At 44.3% G+C, this 24,207-nt stretch overlaps 1 protein-coding gene across 7 annotated transcripts in view; it reads right to left on the bottom strand.

Annotated features, from left to right (window-relative positions):
• Window positions 1–2,207: 2,207 nt before the first annotated feature.
• RAB30 (RAB30, member RAS oncogene family) overlaps window positions 2,208–24,207 on the bottom strand; it is a 49,181-nt gene continuing 27,181 nt past the window's right edge. Inside the window, exons 2-6 of one of the 7 annotated variants that reach the window (XR_007201567.1) lie at window positions 19,177–19,277; window positions 17,680–17,763; window positions 12,804–12,987; window positions 3,944–10,659; window positions 2,208–3,277 (exon numbers count right to left, since the gene is read on the bottom strand). Coding sequence is in view for 1 of the 7 variants with exons in the window: in XM_048294489.1 (XP_048150446.1) it covers window positions 10,409–10,659; window positions 12,804–12,987; window positions 17,680–17,763; window positions 19,177–19,269 (612 nt within the window). In the remaining 6 variants the exon portion in view is untranslated. Of the gene's footprint in view, window positions 10,660–12,803; window positions 12,988–17,679; window positions 17,764–19,176; window positions 19,278–24,207 lie in introns of all 7 variants that reach the window. The other 6 variants (XR_007201566.1, XR_007201565.1, XR_007201564.1 and 3 more) reach the window with 6 other exon arrangements.

Below are 24,207 nucleotides of genomic sequence, written 5' to 3'. Positions count from 1 at the left end.
CTTCAGTCAGGATAGGGCAGGACTCCAGCATGAGGCCAAGTGAAAAGACCTGGGCTTGTGCCTGCATTTGCCAAGTGCTGTGCCTATTGAAAAGATTTTATATCTTGCAAATAAAATCCTACTTGATGAACCCTTGGGGCAAGTGGAAAAGGAGTAGGAAATGTTGCCTGCCTGGAAATTATAAATCTGCATGTATAGTTCTTGTAGAAGAAATGAAGGGAAAGACAGCATTACTCACACCTAAAGCACTGTGCATAAGGAAGGCAATACAGAAAAGGTTTTAAGACATTATAACACTTGAAACTAGGTTTTTTTCTACTGAAGCACATAATAGGGTACTGCAGTTATCATTGGCTCTTTAAGCACTCCCTTGTGATGAACTGGACAGACACCCACTCTATCACCAGGAGTTAGACCTGACCCAAGTGAGACACCAGAGATTTGATGCAGCTAGCTATGAAACACTGCCAGAGCTTCTACATCATATACCTGACAGCATCTTGACATGAAGCGTTTGGTCCAGCATGAGTGATTTTATTCAGCAGACAATTCATTCACATACTACGGTAAGTGATAGCTTTGGTGCAGGCTGATGTGATTATAATTATAAGCTTGTACAAAAAGACTAAAGCTCAGCATGTTTAATTCTGAGGGTAATAAAACTCCTGAAAATGCATACTGGGTCTGTGATTGATTCCCTATGCATAGAAATCCATAAATCAAGACTAGATTTTAAATTAGGCAGGACTGTCTGTGCCATACCATTGAAATTAAAGCAGGACACTCAGATCTCCTGTGCTTTGTGCAAGAGGACTGCACACAGAGAGCAAAAAGTATTGTTGTGTGACAGGCCCCTGTCAGCAGGATGACACCTTCTGGGCAGAGCTCCCCACATGCTCAGTAGGGAGATTTTGACCATGAGAAGATGGAAGAGAGGCAGAAAAAGCTCTCTTGCTTTTGCTCCTGTAGTCAGTCAGCCTTGCATTTCTTCCCCTGGGTAGCTTGTTCCCTTTTTGCAGGAAGCCTTTGTGTGCTCACATTCCTTTCACCCTCAGCAAAGCCTGGCACAGGCTGTACCCTTGCTGCTACACCTGCTGAACAAGAGGTGCACATCCCACTGGATACATGCTCCTTGCAAGGAAGAGCTGCTACTCTACACTTGCCCCTTACCTTTCCTCAGGAACAGCTTGGTCCATTTCCTCCAGCCTTCACCCCCAAAAGCAACACACTCCAGCCCTCACTTCCCAAGTGGTCTGAGCATCTGAAGGATGTTTCCTTCCTCTCCTTTTGCCTTGTTCCTACCTAGAAGCATACAGGGACTTTTCCCTATCCAAATACCTCTCTGTTCTCTCACTGACTCAAATTGCCAGCTTCCTGGGGAAGGAAGAGCAGATGGCCCAGCCCTCATGTCAGACATTTACCAAGGAAGGAGCTTCAAGGTCAGTAGAAAAGGCAATAAAAGACACATGGTGTCTTCAAGCTTCACAGCTCGTTTCTCAGTGTGTTAACAGGAGTCATCTTTGATGTGGAGCAGAGCACAGGGGAGGAAAGCTGATCCCCAGAATGAGTCAGAGCACAAACTTTATATATTTACCAAAAGACAAAAGGCCTAAAATGGGAGATCTTGTCCAAAAGGATTCTAGGCCTTGAGGAAGGCGGGTCATTAGGGAACTCCAGTGGAGTTCAATGAGAATGAAAACAGCAAGTTGAAGGCTGAACAGAAGGAATAGCATTAAAAAAAAAAAAAAAGTGACTGGGTCAAAGAATAAAAGACAACCGAAGCATCCAACCATCATCCAGCATTTATCCTACACAAACCCAGCAGCTTGCTAGGACAAGAGTTCAACCTGCCACAGGTTTGCAAGGTCAGTGAGTGGATGGTGCCTCTGTCAAAGGCCACCCTCTAGTGCCCGATGCTGGCATTTCTTTGGCATTTCAAACCTCTGTAATTTCTCCTGCTTTGAATATTTTTTTTTCTCTTCTAGTACAAAGGGACATTGCTCCCATGGGCAGCAGCTCTACATCTGCTCTTCTTGTGAGGTCTCAGTGCTGTGAGAGCCTCAGTATTCTCAGCCCAAGCAGCAAATCCTTAGCACCCATTCATTTGCTGGTCTACTATCAAATATGTCAGTTGAAGGCCTTGTATTTAAGGCAACTTTGCTTTGCAGTCCAAATTGAAAAAAAAATCAAACACTTTAAACACCAAGTGGAAAGGATTAAACATTTATTTACATACAGATACACATGTAAGCAATTTCTAAGTATAAAAAGGACATTACAAATAAACATGAAGCATCATACATTCATCATCCTGGTCATCCAAAACACATTCCTTTCTCAAGCCCACTGTACCAAACTTGACCACAAGAACTTAAAGAAGAGACAAGCCAAATGCTTCTGACAGTGAATGATTCACAGTTTGGTGATTTTCTAACACCTATACTGTCCCCAAAGACAGCACTACCCCAGTAACGAGATCAATGGTCTGACCAGCTGTAGTGCATTTTTTCCACTGAAATGGTTGTGCTTGATCAACAAAAACCACATCCTCTCCTCATCCTTCTGGCCACATGTCTAGGAATCAGAGTTCTTGCTAAAATTCTGTACATTGTGCTAAATTCACAATTGTTGGGGAAAAGACAACAGACTTTTGTGGGGAAAAACTCCAACACAGGAAATTCCTTTAATGCTGTGACTTCCCTGGCATGGAAATCACAAACAAAATGCTGCTGTTAGTGCTTAAGCAGATTTTTAAACTACAATTCAAACTATAGTTGATGGTATAAAACATACTTTGTTCACACTGTAAAAGAAATTACGTGCTTCAATGTTGATTTGATAGTAATCAAAGCTGAGGGTAATTCAGGTTTTCTCCTGAGGAAATGAAGATGCCTTTGTAGCATCTCTAAAAATTATCATAGCTTTCAGGAAAGAGGAAATGTTTTAGATTCAAAAGTCTAAAGGTAATGCAGAGCACGACAAACTTGTCAGTTAGATAACATTACAAAGGGAAACAAGCCAGTAAACATAAAATCAAAATGCCTACTCAAAGTATTAATGAATTCAAATGAGAACTGGGTGAGTCTTTCTGTATAGATCAAAGGCAGTTTGAAAAAAAATCTCATGATCTGCAAATTCACAGAACAGCCAAATATGTGCAGCAGAACAGAGTGAAGTGGAAATAAAAGAGCAGAAAGAGCCTTGTCCTATATTGACAGCTGAGTGACTGCAGCTGCTCCAGTCTCAGGGTTTTGGGGTTTTTTCCTTTTGTAAACAGCTGTGGAGAATAAAATGGATGTGACATATCTGCAGTGCATCTTATTATGCTAAAAACTATGGCATATTTTAAACTACTTCCCTAATATCCAGAGATATACTTGTCACTCCAAATCAGCATAGTAACAAGCACTGGGCTTGCTCCATACTCTCATTAGAGGGCCTTTTCTCCACTAAAATGTTGGCTTCAGAAGTTAGTTTTTCCCCCTTCAGTGCTGGCTGTGTGTGAGGATGAATAGTAACCCTTTCTTCCCAACAGGCTGCAAGAGCTGAGGCAATGGTAGTGCCTGAAATCATAGCAGCTCTCTCCACCATAGACCAGGTATTTTATTCCCCCTCTATTAAAATTTAAAAATGGCATTCTCTCTCCTCTGCTTGCCCTTCTGTAAGACTCAGCTGCTGAGACACTGCAGGATACTACATTTACTACAGCTCTGTGCCAGTGATGCAACCCCGGCCCTCGGAGACATTCACAGCATCCCCCAGTGACAGCTCCTCCTCCACACTGCCCCAAGTCTCACTGGATGGAGAGCAGCACCCACCTACTCACTGGAGAGCAACTCATTTGCACCAAACTCCCATCAATCCTTAATGTCTGAATCTCTTGTATTGATCCTGTAAGAAGGGAAGTATTCCTTACAGGGTGTCCTGGCTGGAAAGGACTTACTGAGTTTGTAAGAAGCTTGAGGTGGCACAGAAGATGAGCCTCTGATGCTCTTCTTTCTAACTAAAGCAGGAGTCAGATCCAGTGGTTCATGCAATCAGATCATCCCTCCACAGTGCTTGAGGCATGAACAGTAACTAGAGAAGAGCAGATTCATTGATGAGAGGTATTAGAGGAATCAAGCTTTGAAAAGTGCCAAGGTTTGCATTCATATGACACCAGACACTCCCGAGCCCTTGACTGCTGCCCATGAAAACATTAGAATACTTTTAACATCCCCTCTGCCCCAGGGAACCATGCAAAGCTAAAACCATGACTGACACAGGTTTTGGCCATGTCATTTTTTGCCTGAGGACCAGGCATTCAGAAAATGCTCACCAGGGACACCACCACAGTGTACTCACAAATGTGCAGGTCCTTGAGAATGTTATCCCAAGATAAGCAGAAGTGGAAAAAGCAAAAGTGCAAATGTAAAGCTGGCATCTGTTTTTGAGTAATATTGTAGCACTAACCAGAGCTAAAATTATCGAGCTTACTGGAAAAGGATAACTGGTTCAAAAAATGTGGTCACATCCACCAAGTCCTAATTGCAAGTTATTAATGTGAAAAGAGAGACAATGTCCAAGTATTGTTAACCCAGCTCCTGTTCATCCAGACAGATAAGCTGAGCTGTTGACCCTGTCTGTGCTCTTAAAACCAGTCTAATTTTTCACTGACAATGTTTACAGTCAAAATTACACTCATTGCCATCTCATTTTCTGCTCTGTCTGGGTTATCTTCCCCCTGTTATTCCATTGACTGTATTTGAAGGAGCAAGCTTTAGAGATACGGGGGTTTTTTCTGGATATGTGGCTCCCACTCGGAAAGAAACAAACACCTGTGACTCACATGGCATAGTTTTTACTTCTGGTTTAAGTTACAGCTCACTTACATGAGGGGGAAGGTTGTGATGGCATCTGTGAGTGATGACAGCTGGTGCTCTATCCCAGCTGGATATGGTTTAGTACAGCAAAGGTGACTTTGGGTCAGGTGAGTGAAGTGGTGATCAGAGGGGTAAGTCAGAGCAAGGCAGCGTGCTGCTTTGGGAGCCCTGCATCATGGTGAGGATGACTACCCTGCTGTCTGCTTTCATAGCCAAGCTAAATCCTGAACTGAGGCAGATGTGAGATCAGTAACATTTATGGTACATTTAGCTACTGCTCAAGTGGATGATTGCATTTTAAAGACATCACCGGTTCCAGTTGAGGCTGCTCTGCTTAGGATGCACTACTTGCTTATAAGAAATCAAGCTATTGTTTCCCCACCATTCATCATCATAAGACAAGACTGTCCTTCAAAATGATGATCCTTTGCTGCTTGCCAACAGCAGCTACAATTCTTACCCACAGCAACAAGAAGACAGAACTGATGCAAGGAAAAAGGGTGATGTCAAACCCCAAACTTGTTGAGATAACAAAGTTTATAAAAAGAGGAAGAAAAGGTTTTGATTTAACTGGGTTTTCGCTACTAGAATTGATTAGTTATTTCCTTTGGCTCCAGAGGTGAGCCCTTATGTACAAAGACATTTTTAAAAGGATGAAGAGTTTCCATAATTGCTCACTGGGAATTCACAAAGTATCCTCTAGAAACACCTTTTTCTAACTGAATTAATTCAAAAAGGACTTTGTTGGTAGGAGCCGAACACATGAGGATACTGGGTGCTTTGACTCTAAAAGTAAAAGAATGCAGAATTTCTGACTAAATTTCAAAGCAAACCCTTACGAAAGCCCAGAGCAATTAATATCGAATCCATAGATGCAATTTTAAAAGAGGATGGTATGGAGAAAATCCTGAGCATGTGGAACCATCACTTTACTTGCATTTTCTACTCCAGAGTCATCTTTCCCTTGCACAAAGGGCTGTAGCATTCATTCTGCCCCACAGCCAGGAGAGGGTTTCTGTGACAGTGTCTCCAACCATATCTGACCCCGATGGCACCACAGGTTCCCAAAGGGCAGCATATCCTGCATGTTTGCTCAGCCTACTTTAATAGCTGGAGAACTTCACCTATTTTCCAACTGAATTCAGCCTCTGACCGCAGGAATCATGCCAGCTCAACATTTCAGCCTGATTTACAGACAGTCCTTCATACTGAAAAGAGAAGACAAGTGGAAAAGCAGTTGAACAAACAGTGGTCCTTAGGGATAACAAACAAGGCAAAACCCAGTGGATTTGACTCTAACTAATTGCATCCCTTGTCAGCAAAAGCTCTGGAAAGCCTGTTGTCCCATGTGCGTGCCCCCACCGTGCTTCTGCCATCATTAACTTTGACTTTCCTGCTTTTCAAATCACTGTCTCCTGTGTCAGCCTCAGTCTGCTGCTGTTATTACTGGTGCTGAAGGAATTGGATAGCCATTAACTGCTAAACCTAGACTAGCGGGAGCCAACTGTTACCAATACAGCCATTTCCAAAAAATCACAAACAGCACCAGCAGGCTGACAGATTTTAAGGGCTGTTTCACGTGCTCCACAGCAAAGAACAAAGTATTGCCTGACAATTTGTCATGTGTGGTTTTCATTAAATAATGATCACAGGGCCATTTAGCATTCAGCACAAACACGTATCTGACTACACGCTCAAGCAGCTTACCTGGAGGTCAAATCAAGACTTCAGGGGTCCAGGTAGGAAGAGGCACCCAGCACACTCTTTCATTACAGAGCTCCTAATTTCACTTTTTCCATCTTATTTCTTTGACCTGAAGAGTTTTTTTTATTTGAGTTTTTTTCCCTTTCATGGGGGAACACAAGTATGGACAGAAAGGAGTCATGGCTTGTGTCAGCAAACACTCGGTGTCAACACCCAATGCAAAATTTCACAGCGAGTACTTCACACCCATGATCTGAAGCACTGAATGTTTGGTGGTTTACTCAAGATCAGCCTGACTGAATCAGTGACTCCCACTGGAAATCAGAGTTTAGACCATCCAGTTTTCAGAGATGCTCTTACTAATCTCTGCAAACAGGCTTGCTAGATTAAGCAAACATCTGCTGATCATCCAGTATTGGCTTCTGTTTGGACATAATCATTGCGCTAAAAATGTCAAGAAAGGGCCTCATTACAGGACTACAACAAAAATTAACATTCAGCCAGAAATAAGATTACTCCATGGCTGTGAATATATCACCATCATCAAAACACATTCAAATCCAGCAACCACACTAAAAGCTTGGCTCTCATGATAGTAGAGAACATTCCCAGTCAAATTTGGCCCCATTATATCAATTCTGCATGGGTTTTTGATACTTTATCCAGCAAGCATCACAAGGCTTTTACTGACAGTTCTCTCAAAAATCTAGAAAAGTGTTCAGTTGGAGAGCTGATTATCACATAATTGGAATTTGTACTTATTTTATGTCTTTTTATTTTTCAAGACTCTGCAGTTGATAAAGTTCCTCTTCCAGCTGGGAAGCCTTCAGCAGTAGATCAGACTGTAGAAGAGAAGATAAGCCCTCAGTGCTACAAGGAAAGTTTGGCTGCATGCACTACAGAGATATTCAGAGGTGTACAAAACTACAGCTTTGGTTTATGACCTTGTAAAAATTGCACATACCACCATTGTTTCCTTTCAACTTTTTAAGTCTCCACAGAATAAACACTGAAAGAAATCAGTTCAAATTTGACTGGAGAAGTCAGGTAATTCACTTGAACATCAGCCCAACCACAGCACTCCACCCCGCCACAAAAGCACATCACTGTCTGGAGATGGAGTCCTTACACAAAGATTCCCTAGCAATAAAAAGAACCAGTGCTTTGAGGTTGCTAGTAGGCAGCTAGTCTCCAAAACAGTCACCTACAGATTAGGAAAGCACTGGGAAAAGATTTAGGCTTCTAGAAATCTCAAAGTAAATATCCAAGAAAATAAAGTTAGCAGTTTCTGCTATTTGACCAGCTCAGTTTGTTCAGTCATGTTGATGCATCAGAGTTCCACTTCCAGAAGTGATGCAAGGAGCACTTTAAAATGCATTTATAGTACACTTGGCAGGGATGAAGAATACCTGCCCAGCTTTGATCTTTTTGGAAACCAGGCTGAGTAACCCATGGGTTTTTTATTTGGCAGTCTCCTTCCTCCCTGATTAAGCTGATCAAAGAGCCCTGCCCTATTTGTTATCAATTATGTGCTGACATGTCCAGCTTTGGGGAGTAAGGGCTACTACAAATTAAATACACGTGGTATTGATTTTTAACTTGAGTGCTACCTGCCATGGAACACCCTGAGCCCAGCTCTAGAGAACTACTTAAGAGCTGTGCAGAATCAGCTATCTTGCAGTTGGGTGCTCCTCACAAGCTCAAATTAAGCTGCATTTGGTGATTTAGGGAATGCTCAAGAAGAAAGATACTGCTCTTCAGCATAGGCTGTATCACATGGTCCAGCACAGCAGAAGCCACCAAGTCCCACACATTTCCAAATCCTCCAGATTACAACATGAGCAGAGACTGAAAAGAACCCGAGCAGAGCAGCAGCTGACATGTTCCCCAACTTCTCACACTTACAGAAGTTCTTTGCTAAATGTTACCTAAATGACAAACTTCATACCACAACTTCTACATCTTCCTTTTACCACTAGTCATGAAAATGACCTAAAAATAACAAGAAAATATTAAAAATGGCCATATGACAAACCAATCCCCCCTCTCTCTGACACAGTCAACTCCCCGTTACATATCAAAGGCACAATATGATACAGCCCAAAGAAATCTTTCCAGGAAACAAAAAAAGCATTTCAAAATGCCTCTTTTTTTCAATTGCTATTTTTTTTCAAGATGTACTTACTGGCAGCTTTTTATGTCAATATAAAAGCTCTGTTATAATCTTCAGTAAAAGCCAAATAATATTAAATTGATTACCTCTAAATTGCAGCATATCATAGCCATGTAATTGCCAGGAGAGATTTATCCAGATTAGCTAAACTGAACTCAAACTCCTAAATATAATTATGTGCACATTCACTATCTTCTGATTTCGCTTCCATGCCAACGTGTAAATTTCCAATGCGTTGTATGGCACTAGAGGTGGAGTAACATCACAAACTCCAGGGTGCTTCCATTTCAGGGGTTCTGCAGGAAGAAGTTGCCTAAACAGTTACGTGTACCAGAGTTTGGGATTAAGGGTGCAAGCATCAGGTAAACAGAATGACTCTACAGCCCTGAACCTATAAGCTACCCTAGCAGAGAGACTAGATGCCAAGAAGAGACCTTCAAGAGCATCTTTGAGAGCAGTTCCACATGGTGAGAGCTGGATTGGTCAGACATGGAATGACACCACTTGCAACCCAGTGCTATTCCCACTTACTGTCAAACCCTCTGCAGATTTGTACTCCTGCCTGTCAACAAGAGCTGTATCTACAAGCTTTGTTTTTCAGCTGGACATATTGCAGATTGCCAGTTCACACCGTGCTTCCTTTGAACCCTTATACACAATCCATGCACGCACAAGACTTTGGTCATGTCTGGTGCACTTTTGCCAAGTCCACCAATAATCTTTCCCAAGGCTAACTTTTTACATCAGGACATGACTAAGTAGAGGAGGAATGGTTAATTTATTTATTTATTTATTTTTATTTCTGGAAAGTCTTTTTATCCTTTGTTGGATATCAAAGAAGCACACAGTCCTTTCCCACTATGTTCAGGCCTAGAAAAAGAGGTAATGACATTTTTTTTATTTTTATGAACAGTGCTAATTAGTGTTTTTTCCTAACCAGTCTAAGTTACACATTCAGAAGACAGTAATGTGGTAAGACTACATTTGGCCTATGGAATATTTGCTGAACTGCTAGCACCAAAGGGAGCAACTGAGCTGTATCCATGTCTTCTTCAATCTTGAAAATGTTGCTGTCTGTAACTTTTTTGTTTCTTCCACGTTCATGAAAGTGCCGGTAGATGAGAGACATAACACTATTTCAAACACCAGAGTCCTCCGTGAGGACGCAGGGGCAGACGTTATGTACACGTCCTAAGAGCTTGCTCGCTGACAGCCCAGGAGATCGCCAGTGTAGTCCAAAGTCAGTGTTCATTGTTGCGTTTTTTCTTACTTTGTTTTACTTTAAAAAGGATCAAAACACATTGTTCTGCAAGAGAGATTTTGATCTCTTCAGTATCTTCAAGAAAGGCTGGTCTACTCTCCCCCAGAAGGAAACAAAACAGCTCCTGTTCTGCATTACATGAAGCACTTGTGCTTCATGTAACTCTTCCTTTTCTGACTTGCTCCACAGACTGCAAGAAAAATGAAATTTAAACCCTATTGTATTCTGCTACATTGCCATGCAGCTGGAGCCATCAGCCTGCCATGTTTCCAGAACTGTAACCTGACTCTGAGTAAACCAGATGGGTCAGATTGGCAGGAATTCCTTCAAGTAGATAAATCCCAGCATAGGAAAAAAAAAAAAAATCCACTTGGCCCATGGCAGAAGGGGCAATCACAAGCCAGCTCTTTAATTAAAATTACAGCAAGTCAAGTAGCTGATACTTTTCCCCTCTCCTGGTAAGGGGGATGAGACATTGTTCACAAGGGTGTTCTGTCGTGCCTCGCTGATCAACCGGCAGGCCAAGTCCAGGAAGAGTTTTTCCACATTATCCGATTCTTTTGCTGACGTTTCCAGATAGTACATGTCCTGTGCTTCAGAAAACTCTGCAGCTCTTTGCTGGGAGACTTCCCTCTTATCAGCTAAATCAATCTTATTACCTGCATTGATAAAATATTTTAGAAAAGGAGTTAATTTGATTTCAAAACCAAGAGAAACTGAGGTCTATAAAGGATAAATAAGAGTTTGGTTCAATATATGTATGGACAGTGGTTTGGATATGAAACTCCCAGTGCTTGCTTTCCCCTCTAAATAATGGATTCCCTGAAACACCCAAGTCCACTTAATATCAGCTCATTTAATGAAATATGCCCTGTGAGCATCCAAGTCAGTTTGCTTTAATTTAGTACCAGTGCATCTGTTTGCTGCTATCAACCAACATTAAAGGATTTCCATTCTAGCATCTATTGAAAATTCTCCTGTGCTTGCTCTGAGGAGCACTTAAAATGTCAATTATAGCATATGAGACACTAAATGTGATATTCATCATGTTGTTACAACCTTTTAAAAAAGCCTGGCATGGAAGGAAGCTTCCCTACTTCAATATTCCAGTATAGGATTTGGCTGTGCAGGCTGGAAGATGGATGGGCTTGGAGGGCACTTGCACAGCAAGGCGGGGTGAGAAACCAACCCCTTGGTTCAGAGAGATCTCTTTAGCAGAGAGTTGATTAAAGCTTCAAGCAAGCATCTGATATGATTATACCCTATTGCTGGCCACTTAACTTCAAACATGGTGTTTCTGCCATAAATTAATCTCACAGCAAAGGTAACAGACCAGGACCTGCAATAACAGGCAGCTCTGCCCCCGGACTTAGCAGGCTCAGGAGGAAACATCTCCCGGCCCCACTCCTACCAGCAATTTTGTGAGAGTTCGTGGGAAAAGGTGGTGTTTCCATTGGCAAGCCTTGTCTCATTGCCTTCCCCTTATCCAAGAGGGATCCAAGGAGATCCAAGATATCTTTCTTTCCCAGTAAAGCAGTGTCTTGGACCCACTGCATGCACTGAAGTTACCCTTCTAAACAGACTATCACTCAACAGAAGTGATTTATGGGTGTCACCATCTTCGAAGTGTGCGTTATGACTAAAATATGATTTATATGTTGTGCTGTAGATGCTAGCAATTAGCTTAATGTTCACTGAAAATTTTAATATGCATTTGTTAGTCACTTATTAATTATTTGTACTAATTTGTATTAATCATTTGTACCCAGGCCATACTCAAGGAGTATGAGTTTCTTGTATGGAAGCTCTATAAAACCGACAGCTCACTTGAAGTAGCACTGGGGCATATAAAACTCAAAAGATTTTTTTTTTTTAAATACACTTTTAGACACTTCTTACAATGACCTAGATTTTTTCATTTAAATAGCAAACTATTAAAGGTCACACTGTAGCAGGAAACTTCTTAGCTTTCCCCAAGTTATTTTTCCACTGTTCTTTATATATTCTTGGACCTTTAAAAGCCAAGTCCCAACTATCAGATGCTGAAAACAGAGCATGGAAAAGCACTGGTAGGCAAAATAACCTTCCCCTTGCTTGTAGCAGACAGATGGCCTGAGGTCTGTTTTGCCTTGAGTTGAAGCTCTATAGATTAATATAACATTCAGTTATTTATTTTTAGTTTCCCTAAAACCCATGCAAGAACATCCAGTTTTCCAGCTCTGCCCCACCTATGAATGCTATGATCCACACAACCATCGCATCCTGATGTGGTTCACAGATCCTTACCACTTAAGCCAAGACTGGTTGTTCCATACCTATGGGCTATAGCAACCTGCAGACATCACCAGCTCGAGCAGATCCTCACATATTTGTAGAGATCTGATCCTGGAGTCACAAGGGGAACTGCTCTATTCTTAGCTCAGTGATAGCTGCACCATCTACACTTCAGTCCTTTATGGGACCAACTGGTGGTCCCATCCCCCTCTGCAGGCAGTAGCCTTAGACCCAGAACAGGACCACATTTTAAGAAGTGGCCATGGCATCCTGAACACCACTACCAGCATCCTGGGGTTATTTACAGAAGGAACGCTCCAAGCACTGGGTTCAAGGCCGCACACTGTGCCCACTGCAGTTACAACCGGTTGGCAACAAGATCCAGCACACCAGTCCAAGCACCCTGCACCACCAGGGGACAGAGATGCCAGGTCTTCCTCCTGCTAACATCTCCACCTGCCCCCCACGCCAGGCACGCACAGCTCGCCCCCTCGCACACCTCCTGGTGGTGAGGGGCCGTGGTGCTTACCCACGAGCACGGTGATGACCTTGTTGCTGGCATACTGCTCGATTTCCCGCAGCCACTCGGGCAGGCAGCGGAAGGACTCCTCGCAGGTGATGTCATAGGTCAGGATGAGCGCGTTGGCGCTGCGATAGTAACTCTGCGTGATGGACCGGAACCGCTCCTGGCCTGCCGTGTCCCAGATCTGCAGCTTTTGCCATGGCAAGGAAGGGCAGCAAAAGGCAAAAGAAAAAGTTAATTACATTTTTTTTATTTGATAGCAGCACCATTTTGACCTAAAAAAATCCCCTTCAGGGCAAAACCAATCCTGGGAAAGCACTTAGCTCTTCTCCCTTCAGCTTCCCTTCCCCCAATATTATTTGTTTCTGTTCCTGCACTTGTGGATTGAAATGCAAGGCACAAAGTCAGCTGGCACTGAGGCCGACAGCCCTGGATGCTGCAGGTCTGTCAGCTTCCATGCAACTTCTAGCATCTCCCTCTGCAGAGGGCAGAACTGCCAGCCTGGAGGGGCTAGAGGGAGAAAGTCACTTCTCCCACCCCTGAAGTCCAACAACAGCAGCTTCCATTCCCAAGAAGGAATAGGAATGCCTCTCCTCTAGCCCACAGATCTGGTTACAGTTATCCAGAGACAATGCAGTGATGGATGGAAAGCACAGGACTGAACAAGGAGCTCAGCTGAAGGCTTATCTAAGGTTGGTAACACATTTCCTCTCTACAGCTTCAGCCATCTCATCCAGCTGCTCACTGTTTGCCTTCCCAACATGTAGAATTGGCTGACATGTCCTTAACTACATCAAAGAATCCTAAAATGGTTTGGGTTCCAGCCCCCCAGCCATGGGCAGAACACCTTCCACTAGACCAGGTTGTTCAAAGCCTCATCCAGCCTGGCCTTGAACACTTCCAGGGATGGGGCATCCACAGCTTCTCTGGACAGCCTGTTCCTGTGTCTCACCACCATCAAAGAACTCATGAATTTTTGCCAAACCCTCTGGATCCACAAAGACAACATATATTTCCCAATACAAACTAGACTTATACTGGTTTTATATTTTAACCATCTGACAGTTTTTGGTGGGTCACCAAAACCTCAATTCTTCAAAAAGGAAGTCCAAGAAACAAACACCCATGATTAACATAATTTCAAGATAAAAGATTATTTCTCTGCTTCAGCTTTTATTTTTTTAAAGCACCTCTCCCTGGAATTAAATATGTGGAAGGATGATTTCTAGCCAAAATCCTGTGTACTTTGGGACGAAAAAGGTAAAGTATTTAAGATTTTTTCCATATATTCAGCAGCCTGTACAGAGAAAAACTTATTCTTGCCCAGTTCCAAAGCTGAGCTATGCCAGCCAATCATCATAAATATGTTAGTTTGAAACGAGAGCTCTCAGTAGCAGCTTTTAGATGTGGCGTATAATTTTGAAAAAAAAGCCCACTTTTTTTTTCAGAGAAAGTAATTGTGGCTGGCTCACAGCTCCTGGGCACCTTTGTGCTTTTAATCTGTTGGCATAGTTGTACTTAAATGGCTGAATCTGGTATCTGTAAAGTGACACACAAAACCGTAAGTGAAATCACTTGCACATGAAAACCAGATAATGAATGAGTCCTCCTTAAAACAAACCAGCCTCCAAACTCTGGCAGATGGAAAGATACAGATAATTCTGTTGTTACTCAGCTGTTTCCCGGGAAAAACATTTAATCACTGTCTACTGGCTAACTCCAGCCTATATATGCTCTGCCTGTACTGAGATGACCTCTAAATTGATAAAAATTTGATGTGAATGTGTTCTTCCATTGCTTTAACCTAAGACATTGAAAGCAGAAGAGATTGTGCTGGGGAGAGCAGACATGAGTCCACCTGTGAGCTGGGTGCAGAAGACAGAGAAGAGCCCCCAGTCTTACAGTCACTGATAAACTCTTCCTGCACACAAAATACCCATCTCACACTTTCCCTCACTGGTCATTTCCATCAAATAAAATATTTCACAGCACTTATTTTATTTGTACAGTATTTTTTCCCTAGAATAAGCAAAGACAGTGTCTGACTCAGCCTGAAGAAAATCTAGATGTTTATTTTTCTTGGTGTCAGCCGATGCTTCCTGCCCTCCCAACACTTGCACACACATTTAACTTTCCACTAACGAGATCACTGGTCCATATAGCACAGCCCCCTGCTTGCAGCACTGATGGTGCTTAGCTTTGACCAGCACAGTAACTGCTATCTGCTTTGCTTCAATTTGTGGGCTCTCTTGGTACAAGTGCTGTGCACATTCTTGGAGTTTATTAGAAGAAGCCAGGCAGATCAAAATCCCCCACAACTGCACAGTGCTCTCTCAGCTCATTGGGCAGTCAGCTTTGGTAGCTGCTCATATCTGGAGGAGCTGGCACACAGCTTTCATACTAGGAAGTTCCTCTCCACTGACTGTATAATGCTGTTTTGAAAGCTGGAAAGTATTTTTCCCCAGAAATCCATAATTTATTTTCAAGTCTGAAAACTTTTTTGGTAAACAGCTCTGCTCCCTCATTCTGGATCTCAGCAGACATGCAGGGGAGGCTGCCCAGAACAGAGGCAAGAGTCATGGCTTGGGCAGTGCTAAATGAGCTGACAGCCAGAGCAGCTCTGCTCTGACTCCTTTCTGCTTTTCCCTCTCATTAAATGTTTATTCTCACAAGCACTGCTTACTCAAAAAGTTTCAGCTACAAGACCACTGAAAGAAATCTGTTTGCCTTCCAGACACCAGAAGGCTCATTCCAGTGCCCAGATGTATCATACTAAGCTCCTATTAAGTCTTGGTCACTGAAACTGAGCTCCAGCAACTCCAATTTACAGCACTGGCAGGGGCAGGACAGGGACTTTAGGAACCCAGTATTTGCCATGCGAACTACAGCTGATACACCAGCTAGCACTTGCTGAGGCTCTGTGACACACAATCCTGCCCCAAGGTGATTCAGAGAGGACACTTGTGCATTCATCAGACATCTGCAGGGCAGCAGGGACTTTTCATGTAGCTTTTCATCCATGCCCCTGGGACAGCCCACACTGGCACAACTACTGCCAATACTCTCTGAGGAACTCTGCACCCTCAGTCCAAATTAGTCTTAAAACAGGATTATATCACAGGAGCAACACTTCAAACACAGACAAATCCTTAGGGCAAGTTCACCAGTACAAACCCCAGACCTCATGTACAAGTGATGTTCTTAAGGCTCCAGCCAGATGCTTGAAAAGGAGAGATACCTGAAGTAGATGGGATTCATGTCCTCCAGGACTTCCTTTCTGCCTCTAATGATCAAGACAGTCTTGAGACTGCTGGTTTAAACTATGTATATAAGGGAAAAGAATGAATTCCACCTCCAGTGCAGTGATTAAGCCATTTACCAGCTCAGATCCTCTGAGTTGCTTCACTGGAACTGGGTTTGGCTGAGAGAAACATCTCTGCTGTCTATGAGCTTGGGACAAGCAGCATTCGTGTCCTGGCCAGCCCTGCTAATCACAACCACCAAGCTGAGCACCAGCACTGCAGGGGCTACACGTGATCCTCACTGCTTCCCTGCCTGCTGCTCTGACCCACCTGCACAGCCATGTGCTGAGTATCAACTTGGTCTTTACCCAGTGAGGGATTTCTACATCTTGTCCTTCACCTCCTCAGGTGGGAAGGTCTCCTGGTGACACACCACCACTTCCCATAGGTTTGTAAGGTCCTCATTCAGCAGAGTGGCAGCCTGCTGATGTGACCATGGCTCTTAAAATATGTCCTAAACTTAGCAACACAACACCCCATTTTCTTCTTAAAAACCCTCTGTGGTGCTGTGTTACAGGTTAAAAAAACCCCAGGGCTGAAAAACTGCCCAAGGGCACTGTTTCCATCCCATTACTTACACAAGCCTAAAAAACAGGTCTCAATGGCACACCCAGCCACTGTCACACTGGTGCCACTCTCACATTGGGTTTGATATAGGCAGCAAGGGGAAAACTGCTGGTTTTCACTTTGATACCCCTGAATTTCATGCAGGCAGAGTAAATCCAGGAGCAGGTCAGGGACCGTGGACACCTTGATATTAGAGGCTCAAACAACCATACTCTTCTCTCATCTCAGACACCACAGTAGTTCAAGTGAAACCTCTTCTAATGAGCAAAGTGGTAGCAGCCAACACTTCTGGGCTCTGGAACCCAACCATGGATCCCATTAAAGCATGAGATTGGTCCCCAGTGTGTTTTGGCCCAGGCAAAGTAGTCCTCTGCCAAGTGATGCTCAGGCTCAGTTTGGGAATTAGCTCAGGACAAGGACAGTTTCCCAGCAGTGGTTTGATTGCAACCACCCTATTTTAGAGGGTGAAAGAGTTAAAAATATGGAGAACTTTGCCCTTTGCAGCTCAACCTGTTGGCTGAAATACAAGTACTGTAATCATCTCTGCTTCTCCCAAATCCATAACTTGGCAGAAGTGGAAGATGAGCCTTTGTTGTGCAGAACCATACAAGAAGCCTGTTCTCCCCAATGGCCATCTTGGAGCTCACAGGAGAAGACTTTCCTCAAGCACAGCCCAGTTTCTGCCTACCAGAAACACAGTGAGCAGATGCTGCACTGAAACACTTCGGGCTTCCTCACCTCCAGCCAGGCATGACCTTACCGTGTCCTAAGCAAGGACAAGAGCTTTGCAAGATCTCCCTGTTCCATTTTCTCCCCTCCAGTAGGTTCACTGTTACAATCCTGATGGTAATGGTGGAGAGGGGCATACAGATTGTTAGACCCTGCATTGCCTAAGCCACGCCAGACAGTTCTGCACTTCCTTGAGTGTCTTCCAGCAGTGGAAAGGCTGCAGCAAGAAACCTCGCCTCTAGTACTGCCACATGAATTTCCACTTAAAGTCATCAGGCTCCTACCTTTACTTTTTCACCGTTTATCTCCACAGTTTTAATCATAAAGTCAACCCCAATCGTGGCTCCTTGCCCTGGTGGGAAAAGCCCCTGGAAGAAAACAAGAGTTTGATTAAACTTATGTCTACAGCAAGACAAAACTCTCACTGAGTGTCAATCCCCACCCTTTTCCATCTTCAAAACTATTCATCCGTTGTCCCCTTCCCATGACACTTATTTCCATCACATTTAGAGTGTGACATTTCCCCAGCATGAAGGTTACCATAAATTCAACCCTGTTGTGTTTTCCCTGCCTAATACACCCCTAGTTATGCAGCAAGTCATTGACTTCAGAGGTAAGAACACAGGAAAAGAAGGAAAAAAGAGAGAGGAAAAGCCCTTCTACTTCTGTGCAGTTGGAAGAGGCAGGGGAAGGGTGAGGACCTTCCATCCTACTTCCCAATGCACTGAAAGACGTGTGAACATCTGTGTGGGATGAGATGCATTTGCAACCTTTTGCAACCTCCACAGCACTTTTTCCCTCTTCCCTCCACAGCACCCCATGGCACCGACAGGCATTTCTGGCAGCTCTCAACAACAGGGTCAATCTCTGCACAGCATCTCAGGAGTGAAGCACAGAGCCAGCCATCACCAGTGCCACAGTCATGGCAAGGGACAGCACAATGCTGGTGGTATTTGATTGCAGCACCATCAGAAAGGAGCAGCAGCAAACGAAATGAGAGTTGGAGTTTTTGATTTCTGGTCTACCAAGTCATGCTGATTTTGGGACACATCTACCCCCTACAGCAGCTGTGCTACCAAATAAGCAGCAGAAGTGGCCAAAGATTTTTGCTGTTAACCTTTTGGGTTTGACTAGCTTTAGTGCCACTGACTGCCACATGTTTTTGGAGAGCATCTAAAATCACTATAGCTTTAAAACTAAAATTAACAGTGAAGAAGAAAATTGCTGACAATTCCTAGTGGAGAGTGCAACCAAAACCCTGCAACTTGTGCTTTATGATGCATCACGTAAAGCCTTCCCTTCCCCTAGATCACAGAAGCATGGTCTTTTCCCTGCTATTCTGCCACAAAAAAAAGACATTGGACTGACAGCTCAGGACCCAGATTATCTATTTACTAATGGCAAGTAAAGGGAGAACTCTGTGCAGCAAAGGCTGGGGAGACCAGGCAATTTGTTGGTCCATTGTACTGGTCCAGAACACCACCAAAATAGGAAGAGTTGTCCCAGTGGCTTTCAGAGGGGACTTTCCACCTTCAGAGACGAATGAGCTTTCTCCAGCACAAAATCCAGAACAGGGCCAGGTGCAGCATTAGACACAGAAGTGCTGCTTGTGCCAGTATGTCACTGTATGTGATGAATGCACCAAGGGTGCGAACAACAAAATGCTTCGGACCTGCAATGCTGGCAGAGCTCTCAGTGTAGAGCCACAGGCTCCATGCTCCCATCCCTGTGCTGTCCCCACCATCCCAACATTCCACAACCCAAGAGGTGGCCAGCCTTACCTGAGTAAAGCGACGGACTAAGCAGGTCTTCCCCACACCGGCGTTGCCGATTAAAACAATTTTGAAGAGGAAATCATAATCTTCCATACTCATTTACGCAGCTGCAAGAGAGACAGAGAGCATACCACTGTGTGAACCAAGTCAGTGGGGACATGCCCTTTTATCCCTGCTGAACTTTATTATTCCAAATATTCAGAACAAAGGTCTCTTGGCACACACATGGCTCCTCAGATAAGAGAGAAGAGCACTTTTCACTCTGAGCCGGGGCATCCACATAGTCAAAGTCAGCTGCAGTGAAACCTTGGCCTCATTTTGGTTCTCACCTGGCTGCCAACAAATTAGAGATGCTGGTTGTCAGCTTTCCAAGCAGTGCTCCACAAACCTGAGACAGTGATTCCCAGATGTTCCCAAATGTTTGTTTTGCTTTTAACTACACCAGCTCCAAAGGACAGCATGGACTTTGTCACACTTTCTGAGGATCATGTAATTTACTCCTGTTAGGGAAATATCCCAAACCTCATCATGAGCTCCTCCAGGAGCACACTGGGTGCACACAGAGCAGAGATTGGGCACACATGAGGGCAGAACAGGTAAGGGACTTCATTTTTAAGCAAAAGCAGCAGTGTTTGCCTTAAAAACAGGAAGAGTTCATGTGCTAAAAGTGTATGAAAAGTGGGGCAATAGTTTAGCTGAAGTACAAGAGGTTTTTAGAAGAGAAGAAATAATGGACACTAATAGAAACATTACACTATGATAATTTTCTTTAGTTTTGTGAGGAATATTTAGATTTCTCAAATGGGAAGTGAACAGAGAGGTGCTTAGGAACTATCCAGCATACTCCATGCCCAAATCCAAGCTCCTTGGCAGGATGCAGAGAGTGATATTTCAGCAATGTCACAGGAGATGGGCAGGGTTGCCTGCATGGGGGAAGACCCACACAGCTTCCTACACCACTCACAGCACAGGGAGGACCAAAAAGACAAATGCAGAGTTTGCTGCAGCTGAGCAAGTCATGAGGGATGAGCATCCACGCTTCCATCTCCAGTGCTCCCAAGGATGCTGCCAACACTGTGCCAGAGAAGGGGTCTGTAACCTTCCAGGAAAGCAACAACAGCCAGAAGAGATTCAGCTGGAGACTTTAGGCAGAAAGAAAAACTCAGAGACAAGGGAGCAGAAGGGCAGTGTCCAAACCCAGCTACATCCAGGAGGATCCAGCTATTACACATGGCACCAAAGACCTGTCCTCAAGAGAACAGAAAAGAGACAGATTTACATGCCATGTAAAGTTTGGATACCATGTAAGGCAAAACCAAAACATCAGTACCTAACCCACCAGTACCTATAGACTAGGTAAAGAGTGAGGTGATAGAGTCAAAGATGGTAAGTGCAGCAGAAGTATGGGGCAGATAGGTGGGGAATGGGGGGAAAAAATGTATTATGAAAGTCCTATCCTCAGCAAATCCCCAGATAACTTAGAGGATTTTTACAGAGCTGATGAAGGGAGCAAATGCAGCCTGGGTGAAACCAGCTTCTCACGCTCAGTCTAAAGCCAGGGTGCTGTCTCCCAGTGCCTTCAGAGGTCCTTCCTTTGGAGGGTTCACTACAACACACACCAGAAGGCTCCAGCTACAGTCCCACCAAACAGCTGTGATAGGCTTATAGTCAAGCAACCAGAGAACACAAGATAAAGCTGAGACAGTCTGTTTCTGCCGGGCAGGGCACATTGAAACAGCTCTCCAAGCACCACCAAGAGTCTGGTGGATCTGAGGGCAAAAGAGGTAGAAGACTGACTCAGCTCCTTCACATCTATGTGGCCCTTGGCCTTTCCAACAGCCTGAAAAAAGGGTAACCACACCAGTTAGTGACTAATGAGCTGCATCACATCAGCAGATGATTAGTAGGAACACGGCTGAGTCACTGCATAGACGTGTCACTTCACCAGGTCAGGGACACAGTGCAGCAAAGTGCCACCAAGCAGTAGCAGCTGGAGGTGTCCTGAGGATGCTCTGACTTCACCTTGTTCCAACACACATGTCCTTGCAGATCCTTCCTCTCAGCAGAGTGAAAGAGTGGGACCTTAAAGGATAGCCAAAAAAAAAAGCACAGTGTTTTATTTTCTGGGGTTCTTATTTTGTGTAATAATTTCTTATCTCTGTGTCTGGCTTTCCCAGAGTGGGAATGGATAACAACAGCATATTAAACACATGTTGACAGTGCTCTTAAATGAAGACTAAATGTTAATACAAGGTTTCACACTAGCTTCTTCCATGAAGAAAAATGTGATCATCCACTAAAAACTATTTCAAGGCTAATGATACTCACGCAGCACCGCATAATTATTCCTAGGATTCTTCATATGCCAGAGAGTATGCTCCCCCTGGAGAGATATCAGTTCCATTACTTGAACCCTAAACAATCCAAAATTCAAATTTATCTTCTTAGGAAGCTTAAAAATAAACTTTCTCTGCAGATCTTAGAGGTCAGAAATGCTAAATGGCTCAGACATACCCTAGAGTTATGTCTGATCCCGTTCATTAGGCTCTAGGACTAATCACATGTGATAATGACCCCAAATGGGAACTGAAAGATGAGCCAAGACCATAAAACAAACCATGCAATGATGAGATACAAGCAGTCAGGGCATGGGAAGGGAGCAAGCAAAGGAAGCAGCACAGAAGAGTGCTAAGTGCTTTGTGGGGCAGAGTGGGCAGGTGAAGCTGACCATCCCTGCCCTGCCACCCCAGCTGGTGTTTCTCCCTCTGAGTGCACACACACCACCCCAGCACTGATGCTGGACACACAGGCACAGCCTCGGCCACACGCCCAGCCTTGCAGCCAAGTGACCTTTGCTGCTGACTCAGGCTCACATTCCCCTCCCCTCTCCCCAGAGAAGATGTGTCTCAACCTCTCCCCCACTGGCCACAGCTGGGGAATGTGCATCTCAGCAATACAGCACACTGAATTATATGCTTAAAAAGAAAAACCCAAAACAAATGCAGAGCACAACTTTTCTATTTGTTTTTTGTTTTCTTGGGTTTTTTTGGTGTGGGTTTGTGTTTTTTCTTCCCCTCTCTTTTCTTGTGTTTGCAGGTGCAGGGCTCTGCCTCGCATCCCTGCAGTGATTTAAACTGTTCAGGATGCAGCTGCCTGTCCCACCCTCTGGAGGAGACAAGACCCTGCAGTGAGGGCAGGGGATGGGATGCCAGTCCACGCCTCAGCCACCCCTCACCACATTAACTTCAATCACAAACACTGCAGCACAGAGACATGCCCTGTCATGAGATGAAGCAGGAGTAGAGCCCAAGGCTGGCAGCAGGGCAGAAAATTTGGTTTCACAGCTGTTTTTCCCCAAGTCAGTTTATGCAGCTGGCATCCCAACCAGCCTCCATGGGCTGTTCCTGCCAGCCTCACAAGGGATCCGTTTTGCGGGGTTTTATTTCATTTGTGTCACTGCTCTGCTTCACTCCATCATGCAACCCCGCACATGGTGACTCTGGACAGAACAAGAGGGATAAATTGAAGCAGGGTGACCACCTGGAGAGGTGGTCTGTCAGTGGGAATGCAACTGAAGGACAGCTGGACATGTTTTAGACTTAGCTAGTTTTCACAGATTCAAAGAATCATTAAGGTTGGAAAAGATCTCTAAGATCATCAAGTTCAGCACTGCCAAGTCCACCACTACAGCATTTCCCTGACACATCTACATGTTTTCCAAACACTTCCAGGAACAGTGCCTCCACTACTTCCCTGGGCAGCCCGTTCCAGTGCTTCATCACCCTTCTATGAGGAAATTTTTCCTAATACCCAATCTAATTCTCCCCGATGCAACTTCATGCTTCCTCTCATCCTACTGCTTTTCACATGTGAGAAGAGACTGACCCCTACTTCACTATAGCCTCCTTTCAGGCAGTTGTTGAGTGAGAAGGTCTCCCTGAGCCTCCTTTTCTCCAGGCTAAACACCCCCAGCTCCCTCAGCCACTTCTCATCAGACTTGTGCTCCCTCATCAGTTCTGTTGCCCTTCTCAGGACATGCTCCAGAACCTCAGTGTTTCTCCATTTGGGCAAGACAGTGCAATAAATGCTCTTGGTGTTCTTCAGTTATTAATTCCAATTCAACCAAAAGACTGGTGAGATCCACCCAAACCAAAAGCACGGGGACCAGGGGCTTTCACCTCTCCTTCTCTCACCCAAGCTTGTACAAACAAGCTCCTGCTCCCACAGAGACACCTGAAAAAGGAATGCAGAAGCTGTGGGCTGCTTTTCCCATGCTCATGTTCAGCTGCTGTTGACCAGCACCCCCCGGTCCTTTTCCACCGGGCAGCTTTCCAACCACTCTGCCCCCACTTTGTGGTGCTGCCTGGGTTGCTGCAATCCAAATGCAGGACCCAGCACTTTGCCTTGTTGAACCTCACACAGAGGTTCAGATCCAGCTTTGCCTCAGATCCAGCCTGTCCAGATCCCTCTGCAGAGCCTTCCTGCCATCCAGTAGATCAACACTCCCACTCCACTTGGTGTGATCTGCCACCTGACTGAGGGTGCCCTTGATCCTCTCTCCAGACCATTGATAAAGATATTAAACAGAAGTGTCCCCAAAACTGAGCCCTTGGGAACACCACTTGGGACCAGCTTCCAGCTGGATGCAACTCCATTCACCACCTCTCACTGGGCTCAGACATCCAGCCAGTTTTTTCCCAGTAAAGAGCTGGATGAAAAACAGAACTAAAACCAAACTATCCACAGTTGCAAAGGTTTCTCCACATTTAAGGATTAATACCAATACCATATCAAGCCAGGAATACTGATAACTTGCACCTCAGCTCTATCCCACCTCAAAATCCCATTACAACCTACTGCTGCAATTAGACACAGAAGGATCGGCAGCCTCTTCACCTGTTGGATCTAACCAGTAGGCCAGGGCAGGTTTTGATGTATTTATACAGTTCTCAAGAAACAAGTCTTTTCTGTCTTTCATCATCCAACAGCTATAAACAAAAACAAATTTACCCAAACATCTCAAGTTCAAAGAGCAGC

This window comes from Corvus hawaiiensis, chromosome 2, assembly GCF_020740725.1.
Source record: "Corvus hawaiiensis isolate bCorHaw1 chromosome 2, bCorHaw1.pri.cur, whole genome shotgun sequence".
Classification (NCBI taxonomy): domain Eukaryota; kingdom Metazoa; phylum Chordata; class Aves; order Passeriformes; family Corvidae; genus Corvus; species Corvus hawaiiensis.
This window is presented reverse-complemented; position numbering and strand designations above follow the sequence as displayed.